General features: G+C 31.9%; 1 protein-coding gene across 1 annotated transcript; it reads right to left on the bottom strand.

The window, feature by feature from the left end:
* Positions 1 to 2,560: 2,560 nt before the first annotated feature.
* On the bottom strand, positions 2,561 to 6,505 carry LOC127090956 (50S ribosomal protein L15, chloroplastic). The gene is made up of 4 exons (NM_001426947.1): positions 6,324 to 6,505; positions 5,885 to 6,227; positions 4,140 to 4,291; positions 2,561 to 2,996 (listed from the first exon to the last, which is right to left on the bottom strand). Exons 1-4 carry the CDS (start codon positions 6,381 to 6,383, stop codon positions 2,775 to 2,777), a joined length of 777 nt encoding a protein of 258 aa, NP_001413876.1. The 5' UTR covers positions 6,384 to 6,505; the 3' UTR covers positions 2,561 to 2,774.
* Positions 6,506 to 11,805: the final 5,300 nt, after the last annotated feature.

The raw sequence follows: 11,805 nt of genomic DNA, 5'->3' as shown, positions 1-11,805 counted from the left end.
GAATGCTAATGGAGAAGCATAACTAATGCCCAATCCATGCTGTTTGTGGTTAGGTTTACAAAATCATCATGGAGTTGGATGCAAGTATTTACAAACATCAAGTGCATATCTTAGAGGGAATTATAATCCAAATCAAATTGATATGTTGACCATTTCATACAAATTTAAAATATGAAAAGTCTTCCACTTTGAGATGATTGCGTAAATTTGTCTAGCAACAAAGTCAACCAAATGATGTAAACACGACAGCATATTGAAAAGGAAAGAAAATGTTTTTAAGAAAACAACTGTCAAGCACCATGCTTTTCAATTTCAAGTAGCTAGATTTATAGATCTTTGTTAGGATGGAATTTACAGCTATCATCACGTATTATGCCATAGTCAGCAAAGTTTGGAACAAAACTTGCATCAGCAATAGCATCAATTGAACAGGGAAAAACAAGACACCTTGAATACAAGAAATTACAAAAAATGTTAACCAATTACACCTTTTTTGATAGAGACAGAATTGTCACCTTGTCAGCTTCAGTTCTGGGTTCTCTTGCAGCAGAGATGCATAGTTGTCCCTAGGGGACATGGCTGCACTACTTAGAATGCAGTTCTGTGGTTTGAATATGGAGTTTCTAAACATTGGAATCATAGAAAGATTTTCTCTAAATGTCCATGGCTCTATAAAGCTCATCTTCGACGGCTCTCTAAATGTCCTTCCAAAAAACTTCTATGAACCCAAAACCTTGTTTTTGATGTTTTATTCATTGTCTTCAACTTTTTTTTTATATTTTTTTAAAATAATTTTGTCTTTATCAAAACTCAACAAAATTGATAAGAGAGATCTTTTTCACTATCTAAAGGGCTTTCAAGATTATTTATAAACAAACCAATTCGACTAAAATCATTTCTAACCCTCGTTTTCCCTCTCAAATTCATTTAGAATATTTTATCATTTTGCGATTCTATTACATACGCAATGTTATCTTGATATTATTTTTTTACAACAAATATATATATATATATATATATATATATATATATAAAATCGTTTTTATATGATAAATAGTATTTTTTTAAAATAAAAAATTATTTTTTATAAACAGTGTCATAAATAGTAAAATAAAGTAGATTAATAAAATGAAAAAAAATTAATTAATAAAATGATTAAATTGATTAATAAACATCTTAAAAATATTTTTTAATAATGAATTAAAATTAATTAATAAAATATATTATTATAATATTTCACTGTTAATTATATTAATGGTCAACGAAATAAAAATTAGATGTTAAAATATCATTTCAGATATACTTACTTGATGTAATCCTTATAATTACTTATCTGACATCCTTATATTTTTTTAAGTGTGATGTGATTGTAAAAGTAGAAAAGAAATATCTCTTAAATTTATTTGAACGATGAATGTGTTAAAAATTTGATTATCAATGTACACATTTTGGGGGATTGTGTCAAATGATTATTTTTTGGGCTAAATTAACGTATATGCATAAACTCTAGTGTGATTTCTTTTTATCGTTGATTTTTTATTTATTTTTGGTATTGATTTATTTATTTAAATAATTATTGTTAAAATATTAATTTAAATATTTTATTTTTTTATTATGACTTTTTTGGATGTTAAAATTTAAAAAAAAATCACATTTGAAGCTATTTTAAAATAGTTTTTTATAAAAATCATTTTTGATAGATACATTTAAAAAATATCAACTATATTTTAATCTTTAGTAATATATATTTATATTATTGAATATCAAAATTAATATTTTAATTTATAAAATTATTTATTTAATATTTTTAAAAACATTTTTATAACAATTATTTTTAAAAATACAGATAATTTGTTTTAAAGATAAAATAAATTAATCCTAAATATCATTTTGTTGAATCAAACTTTTCAATATTAAAAAAGAGAATAAATAATAAAAAAGAGATCAGTTGAAATAAATTAACATTGTCACGTTTAAAATAAAAAAGTTTAATAAATACACTTTTTAAATTATAAAAAGAGACTTATTAGAATCACCATTATTTAAATTAGAAAAAGTAAGGACATGATGAAGCATGATATAATTATTGAAAAACTATGAGACAAGGATCTTTTCTTGCATCTAAGCTTCCCAATAAATGGGGCACAAACTATATTTCCATCACTAAATAAAGAAGTGCAACCATATCCTCAATTATACGTGTCCGCATTTTCCAATTCATTGTCCATTTAAAAACCTAAATAATTAATAAAGTTTATTTCTTTATTCTTTTATTAAAAAAATTCAAAATTCCTATGAGTTTATCATGTATCACCAATATAGAATAAGAATCTATGTAGTCAAACCAACCTTCACCGTCCAATTAAGATTGGGAAGACTCTATTTTCAACAATGCAAAATCATCATCTTCATCAAATATGTCTGATTTTGCAATGTAGAAAATTGATTTTTATTTGTAAAAATGAAGTATAAAAATCATATATAGATTCAAACTACGGATCTTAACTTAAATAAAATCAATTCTGAAAAACATAATCAATTCTATTCGAGAATAGTTAAATATATCAAAATCAATTTTTTTAAAAGATTTTTACTTTTCAAAATGTTTTGATGGATGAACATAATGAAATATGATATACAACGTTAAATTCTTCTTAGAACCAAAACCAGAGAAAACCTCAATACATTAACTTAACATAATAACTAAATGAAATGAATCATTCATAAAGAAGAAACCACTTTGCTGCTGCTGATGATGCACAAGTGTTTTATATTCAAACAGGGGCTGGTTCAGACGCAGTTTCGCCACCCCGTTTCTTGGCAAAGTATTCTTCGGCACGTGCGAGGTTTTTGGCAACCGATGGCTTAACCCATTTCTTACGGCCAGGAAGCACGATGAGTGAACAGCCAGCATACTCGAGTTTCTCCTTGGCAGATGTCGAAAAAGCGCCAGCTTTTATCGTCAACTTCTTGCTTAGTTCTCCATCAGCCAAAATCTGAAACCAGAGCAAATCAAACTATTATTTTCATGTTTAGGGAAATGCATGGTTATTTAGAAACAAAAACTTGCTAAATCACACTAGCTAGCTTGACAATTAAGTATAATAACCAACATCATAGAAATGCAATCCCATAAACTATCTTCTTGTTTAGTTATGAAGCATTGACACAGACACATTGACATCAGTAATAATTAGAGAAAATGACATAATTAATGTAATCACATGTATTGGTGATTTGGTGTCATGTCGGTGTTAGACACATCTTCAATCAAAAGTGTTGGTAGTCACTCGGTGTCATGAATTAGATCAGCATCCAACAGCTTGTATTTAAAAGGTCTAGGTCCATAATCACATGCCTTTCCTGGGATGATTTTGAATGTGGCATATAACTTTTCGCCGTAGTGAGTTGTGACCTCATGCTTCGTGTTGACAACCATAAAAATATGGCTTGATGCGTTTTCATACAAAAAATTAATAAGGTCTCAGGAACATTCTCATACTGTCAAATCCATTACAATGGAAAAAGAACTCGGCTAGAGCATTCTCTTCTCAGCCGTCATCTCACATTGTGTCGGGGTTTGGCCCAATGGTTACATGAGGTTGAGATTGTATCCTCTGTGTTCAACCCTACTCTTCATCATCATCCCTTTCCTATAGCTTCCTAATATCATGCATTCGCCGAACCCATTGTCTCATCTCCTTTTGAAATGTGACATTTATCTGGGATGTTCGCTTCTTTTCCCCGACCATTTGCGCTACTGCTGGTGGTTGATGCCAGCATTTCTGCATGTGCACTTTCTGCTCTCGCGCTCCAATGTGTAATTGAAACACATGGTTTCAGCAACTTATGTCTTTGGTCTCCCTCTTCCAATGTCTCTAACAGACCAACCTCCACTAACTAACTATAACTCTTTCAATCAACGGACCTCTTATATTCTAACTTCACAATTTCAAACCACAAACATATCAACCAAAATATTACGTTTGAATTAATATAAATATCACACCTAAACAACATATATATGTCCGAACTGGACCAGAAGACTATGTAAAAGAACATCTAAGGGTTAATAGAAAGGGAAGACAGCAACTAATTGAAGAAATTTAGATGTCATTAAACAAACAAGCAATATGTACCTTTAAAGGAAGTTTCCGTTCTCTTCCTGAAGGGTTGATCACGCGTTTCGCCTTCAGTGTCTCCAAAGACACCTCTTCCCCATCTTGAAATCCAGCGTTTTCAATGTCGGTAAGATTTACGTTGACATATTTTGGCAATCCCGCATGCATACCTTATTATTTGTTTAGAAAAAGAAAAGAAAGAACATCAAATAGAGATTTATGCACATGCATATGTGTTATTAATAGTCCAAAATGCCATGATTCTCTTTAGACAAGAATCGCCATTTTAAGATGTTAATGAAGTGAATAAACTACAATTCTCTTCAAAAACCAACATATTACAAGTATTCAAATTCGACATCATATCTAGCTCCTATAATAAGCATACCCTGTCTCCATAGGGGATAAGAACTTCATGACTATCAAATGTCATGTATGCATTGCAGCAAGTATATGTAGTGTGTGTTTGGAACCGCGTAAAAAAGACATTTTACGCACGTCCAAGCAAAGATACTAGTTGTAGCTTCTTCAATTTTCACATCAAACAAATAGTGGAACGCGAGAAAGGCATGAGAAACACAAACCCAAACAATGGCATAATCAATTTGCATCCAGGAATCATAACCCCCTCATTCTAACCAACGCTTTTTTCCTACTAATGTGGTTACAAGTAGCATCTTTCTTGAGCACTCCCTGAAAGTAGGATCCTAAATTATCCCAAAGACTGCCCTTGATAGTAATACAGATCAATGTTATCAAATATCCGCCATGGCAGCGTTATGGCAGATATACATGGCGGTTTTCGGACTCGCTGCAATGATAAATATTGATCGATATTGTGGGTTTTTCCGCCATAATCCGCTCTAATGGTGCTGCAAAGCGGCCGATATGTCAGGATATTGGCTCTCCACAATGGACCTCCATCCGCCATTGACATCACTTATATAGATTAAAGAAAGAGTAAAGTAAACTGACATTTTTGTCTTTGAAATCGTAAGAGTCAGACAGTTCAGTGCCTCAAATCTACGAAATAGCAAATTAGTCCTTTAAATTAAATAATATCAATCAATTTAGTCCTTCAAATCAAAATATTTGGTTAGTAAACATCCACCAAAACCAATAAAACACATACATATTGACTTAAATATTATTTTGCTCCATCGAAAACAAGCATAAAAGTTGCTCTAGGCTGTCCGCTAGGCCCAAGGTAAAACGCCCAGAGGCAAGAGTGAATGAAGCAAACGTGAGAAACAAGTGTTCCCCCATTCTCACCCAAAGTAGATAACTCCACCCTTCGATGCATCACCCACCGTCAAGATCAATCAAACATTTGTGTGCATAGCACGCTGCATCCCTAACGGACGATTTTAACTGCTCCCGGCATATAAAGAGAAAAGCAAGTCATTATCATGCATTCAAATTCATTCCCACTCTTACATCACTTTGATTATCTCACTGACTTGAACGTTGGAGTGTTAGTTAACCTTGTAGGTCCACCCCACGTCACCGTACCAAAGGTCCAATGTACTTTTTCACTATCCATCTCATCATTTCAACAACAATTTTGGTTCTAGATTAGAACAAAAACTTAAAAACTGTGGGGCATAATTAGAAAAAGGACTAAATCGGTTCATATTTTTCAATATAAGAGGCTAAGTCCTATTTCGCAAGAGCTAAACATCAAAGTTTGTATATACACAAATCTAAACAAAGAATTTCAACAAAGAGATTGGAATGAATGAATGAAAGAAAATGGATGATACCTCCGGCAATTCCTCTAAGCTTAGGGAGTCTTCTATAAAGCGGCATTTGACCACCTTCAAACCCCCTCATTATCCCCGGTCCAGATCGAGATTTCTGACCCCTCATTCCAAACCCACAACTGGCTCCTTGCCCAGCAGCTATACCTCTTCCCTTTCTCTTCGGTCTCTTTCTCGAACCAGGTTGCGGCCCCAAATTATCCAACCTAAACCTAACATTCTCACCGGAGGATTTCACGTTGTAAGCAGAAGCAGCCTTGTTAACTACAGAAACACGGAGTTTTGTTCTCTGAATCTTGAGACACGGGCATAAACATGGTTTTGCCACCAAGGTTTTCACATTTCCCTACAAAATACAAAAATACAATAGTGAAATAGAGATAGAGAATGTTGTGAATTGCGATGGTAATGGTAATGGAACTGGAGATAGAGATAGAGATACCTTGAAAGGTGAAGCTAGGGAGGGTAACGATGATACAGGAATGAGAGAAGCAGCACTCATGTTTATCTATCTGCTCTTCACTATGTCAAACAACAAGATAACTAACTCGCTATAGATAAGATGATAGATAGAGTAACACTTTATACAAATAGATTAATTTTCTTGACAACCTTAAACTGAGGTTTCTTCTATAGTGACTTTTTATTTTAACTAATTTAGTTTTGATCAAATAATTTTACTTTTTTTTTAATAGCAGTGATGGAGATCGAACCATCCTAATAAGTTTAATAGCATTAAATTGGACAAATTAAGAATATATTTTTTTGGAGCTAATAGTAATGTGAGAAAATTACCATAGTTGGGTCCGGTCTATCCGTAGGGCTTTGGGTGAAAAATGAAATATGATTTTGTTGATGGTTCTGCAATTAGATCCTTTATCTAGCTTGAATAAATTTTTCTCAATGGTTATTCAACATGAACATCAAATTGTTCATCATGTTTCAGTTAATGATAACTCTAAAGTCCTTGTTAATGCTGCTGAAAACAGGAGATCAAGTTTTAAAAATAATAAGACTGGTTCTAAATCTGGACAAAGAGTTTGTACCTTTTGTGACAAATCAGGTCATACTGTTGATACTTGTTATCGCAAGCATGGAGTTCCACGTCATTTACAAAAGAAAAGTTTAAATTATGCAGCTCATAATGCTACTGTAGAAAGTTCTGCACCGCCAGCCCTTACACATGAGCGGTATAATACTCTTATGTCTCTACTCCATGCTTTTAGTATTGGTAAATAATCTACTGCACATGTTTCTAATCAGGTGAGCTCATTCCAATCAACCGATCATCCATCAGTCGATGACAAAGGTAATATTTTTATTTTTTCTTCTTGTGTTAATAACACAACTCTTGGTTCTTGAATCATCGATTCAGGAGCTAGCGGTCATATTTGTGTTCATGATATTAGTCTTATTTCTATTAGATTACCTAATGGTAATTTTACCGTAGCAAAACAAATTGGCACAATTTATTTTTCTCAAAGTTTCTTCTTAACAAATGTCCTTTATGTTCCTAATTTTTCTTTGAATCTAATTTCAGTTGCCAAACTCTGTTTTACTTTACCTTGCCTTGTTAGTTTCACTAATTCACAGTGCCTTGTTCAGTATCCTTAGTCATTGAAGACGATTGATTCTGCTGAACTCATTGAAGGATTGTATCACTTGGTTCTGCCAGATAAGATTCAAAATGTATCTGTTGCCCCTTGCAAATCTGCTGTCAACATACCAGAAAATGCATTATGGCATTTTAGACTAGGCCACCCCTCTAACTCTAGAATTACTTTACTACATTTTGATTTCCCCTTTATTGTTATAGATCAAGAAGGAGTTTGTGATGCATGTCATTTGACAAAACAAAAAAAATTACCATATCAAAGGAATTTTAATAAAAACCATGAAACCTTTTGATCTAATTCACTTTGATATATGGGGTCCTCTTGCTATTAAATATGTTCATGGTTTTTCTTATTTTCTTACTGTTGTTGATGACTTAGATATACTTGGGTTACTTTTATGAGATCTAAGGCTGAAGTTAGTCAACATGTCATGAATTTTGTTTAGCTAATTGAAACACAACATAACACCCTTGTCAAAACCATAAAAACTGATAATGGCCCAAAATTTTTGATGCCTTCTTTCTATTCTTCCAAGGAATTATTCATCAAAAAAGTTGTGTAGAATCTCCACAATAAAATGGAAGAGTAGAAAGAAAACATCAACATATATTGAATATAGCCAGGTCTATATTGTTTCATTCAAATTTATCGAAACAATTTTGGTGTTATGCTGTGTCACATGCTATTTTTATCATAAACCGTGTCTCTAGTCCTCTTCTTAAAAATAAATCACCATATTTTTTAATGCATGATAAGCTACCTGATTTGAAAATTTTAAAAATGTTTGGATCTTTAGTCTATGCATCTATTTTACATTCACATAGAACAAAATTGAATCTCAGAGGTAGAAAATGTGTGTTTCTAGGCTTTAAAAGTGGCATGAAAGGATCTATGCTTCTTTATTTAAACAATAAGGAAATCTTTGTTTCTAGAAATACCACACACCATGAACACATTTTGCCATATAATCCAATTTCAAAACTTTCCAATTGGAAATATCATTCTCATGGCAGAACACTTGATGATGATGTTCCAATTATCCACCCCCTAATGACACTATAACACATAACACAATACCCCCAGATTTCGCTCCACTATCAGCTACCCAAGAACATCAACCTACTAGGCAAAGGCATCCACCATCTTATCTTGCAGATTATGTGTGCAATGCTTCCAATGGTTCAACAAAATCAAAGTCTCCGGGTACTCCTCACCCTATCACCTCTTATCATTCTTTTTCACATTTATCACCTTCACACCAAGTTTTTTCTTCTTCTATCACACACTGCATAGAGCCAAAATCTTTTAAAGAAGCAATTCAATATGATTGTTGGCAAATAGAAATGAAATCTGAATTAGATGCATTAGATAAAAATGACACTTGGATTCTAGTAGATTTGCCACCTCATGTGAAGCCTATTGGTAGTAAGTGGATATACAAAGTTAAACATAGAGCAGATGGCTCTATTGAAAGGTATAAAGCACAGTTGGTTACGAAAGGGTATAATCAAATTGAAGGCATTGATTTTTTTGATACCTTTTTGCTGGTTGCAAAACCCACTACAGTTAGAACATTACTTGCTCTTGCTTCAATTAATTCTTGGCATTTGCATCAATTAGATGTAAATAATACGCTTTTTGCATGGAGAGTTACAAGAATAAGTTTATATGACTATTCCAAACGGTGCTTCATGTACCAAACCTAATCAAGCGTGTAAACTTCTTAAAAGTCTTTATGGTCTTAAACAAGCAAGCAGGAAATGGTATGAAAAAATGACATCTTTGTTAGTGAAGGAAGGATATCAACAATCTATATCTGATTACTCACTTTTCACGTTGAAAAATTGTCATGAATTTATTGCCTTGCTGGTTTATGTTGATGATGTGATCTTAGCAGGAACCTCTCTCGGTGAATTTAAAAGGATCAAACATATTCTCCATTGTAACTTCAAGATAAAGGACCTAGGAATTCTTAAATATTTCCTAGGCCTCGAAGTGGCTCATTCCAAAATTGGGATCACTATTTCATAAAGGAAATATTGTTTGGATTTATTGAATGATTCAGGTTTATTGGGATCCAAACCAGCCGGTAGCCCTCGTGATCCTTCCATTAAATTACATCAAGATGATGGTAAGTCTTATGAGGATATTGCTGCATATAGGAGATTAATTGGTAGATTGTTATATTTGAATACTACTCGACCATATATCACATTTGTAACTCAATAACTAAGTCAATTTCTTCATGCTCCAACCATGACACATTATAATGGTGCATGTAGAGTTGTGAGGTACTTGAAGCATAATCCTGGAAGAGGCCTTTTATTTCCTAGAAATTTTGTGGTGCAGATTTTGGGGTATTCAGACTCTGATTAGGCTCGTTGCATTGATTCTAGAAAATCAATTTCAGGATATTATTTTTTTATTGGTTCTTCCTTGATATCTTGGCGTGCTAAGAAACAACAAACTATATTTAGGTCTTCTTTTGAAGCTGAATATAGAGCTCTTTCTACAGCAACATGTGAACTACAATGGTTGCTTCACTTGTTCAAAGATTTACATGTTATCTCCACACGACAGTCTGTGCTATATTATGATAGCCAAAGCACCTTGAAATAGATTGTCATCTAGTAAGGGAAAAGGTTCAAGATAGTACTCTTAGACTTTTACCAATTTCAACACAAAAGCAGTTGGCAGATTTTCTCACAAAGACTTTGGCCCTCCAAAATTCAACTCATTTATACCCAAGCTTGGCATGATAGACATCTATAATGCTTTAACTTGAGGGAGGATATTGAGCTAATAAAATATATGCACATCTTATGCCTAAAGTGTGCATCAATTGCTGTTATTATGCCTAAAATTATGCATCTACTTTACTACTAATTGTTTTAGTGTTATCCGTAGCTATTATTTTGTATTTTCTATTACTACTAATTAATGGCAATTCCTATATATATATATATATATATATATATATATTATATATATATATATATATATATATATATATATATATATATATATATATATATATATATATATATATATATATATATATATATATATATATATATATATATATATATATATATATATATATATATATATATATATATATATCCATTGTACGGTTTCTACATAAAGAATAATTGAATTCAAGCAAAATATAATTTTGGTGTTGTTTTAATTATATTTTTTTCAGATTTTATTTTAAACCTCAACTTCTTTTATATCAAGGGTTATACCACGATTTGCATACCTCTTTCGTTCTATTTCATTATATTGTTTTTCTATTTTATAAATAATTTAAATTAAAATAAAAAATAAACACACATTTATGTTTTTACTAAATGTGAATCATAATCAAACTCAAATTTAAATACTAAGCTAAAGGCTACAACATCCACAACTTTTTTCTTCATCCATAAAAAACCCTACCACCTTTAAATATGTATCATTATCAAACTTAAATTTAAATACTAAGCTAAATGTGTATTCTAATGCGATGTAGAAGGATGTTGAATGTTTCCAACAATCTTGTGCTCAATTCACCTTGAATAATGGTAGGAGGTGTTATTGTCTCACTTAGAAAAGATTAGATTGAATGGTTTGAAACTAGGCTTGCATAAACACTTAGAATTCCAACATATGTAGTACCTTAACAAACACTTCTTCTGACCATTTTCCAATCTTTTTTAATTAAGTTCTTAATTCAGATTCGTGAGGATGTGAATCAACCACCCTGATTGCATCAATGTTATGTCTTAACTCAAAAAGTGAAAGCTCTAAAAATATAACTAAAGAATTTGAACAAACATGTTTTTGAGTGTGCATGAATAACTGAGTCAAGCCCGCACAAATCTACACGGCATTTAAAGTTCTATAGAGCAGCAGTTAAGCTCTGATTCTTTCAGAAATCTTGAAAAGGATGTTCAATTCACTTTCAATAAGGAAAAGGCAAAGCTCAACTAGCATAATGAAGAATATCTAAACTCTAAAACTTTCCATTTTATGACAAAAATCAGAAACTCAACAAACTTATCAAATGCATTAGAGAATGTAACAATATTACAAAAAATCACGAGGAAGCTAGAAATCATCAGAAACTCAACAAGTTTATCAAATGCATTAGAGAATGTGACAATATTAAAAAAAAAATTGAGGAAGTCAGAAATCATCTAGACCAAAATCAAAATTTCCCATTTTACATCTCTTTATTTGCTTCATTCGAGTCTATAGTTTGGTCGCTGTGATACGTAACACAAAGGGACAAATTGTTTTGTCATTTTTTTTTGTTACATATCT

Source organism: Lathyrus oleraceus, chromosome 6 (assembly GCF_024323335.1).
Source record: "Lathyrus oleraceus cultivar Zhongwan6 chromosome 6, CAAS_Psat_ZW6_1.0, whole genome shotgun sequence".
Classification (NCBI taxonomy): domain Eukaryota; kingdom Viridiplantae; phylum Streptophyta; class Magnoliopsida; order Fabales; family Fabaceae; genus Lathyrus; species Lathyrus oleraceus.
This window is presented reverse-complemented; position numbering and strand designations above follow the sequence as displayed.

What these genes read in the sequence shown, in the direction of transcription:
- LOC127090956 (NM_001426947.1), bottom strand. Translation starts at nt 6,383, where the DNA reads ATGAGTGCTGCTTCTCTCATTCCTGTATCATCGTTACCCTCCCTAGCT. An exon ending in CCCTAGCTTCACCTTTCAAG is followed by an intron (nt 6,228 to 6,323) that starts GTATCTCTATCT and finishes TGTATTTTGTAG; the next exon opens with GGAAATGTGAAAACCTTGGT. An exon ending in AACGGAAACTTCCTTTAAAG is followed by an intron (nt 2,997 to 4,139) that starts GTACATATTGCT and finishes CTCTGGTTTCAG; the next exon opens with ATTTTGGCTGATGGAGAACT.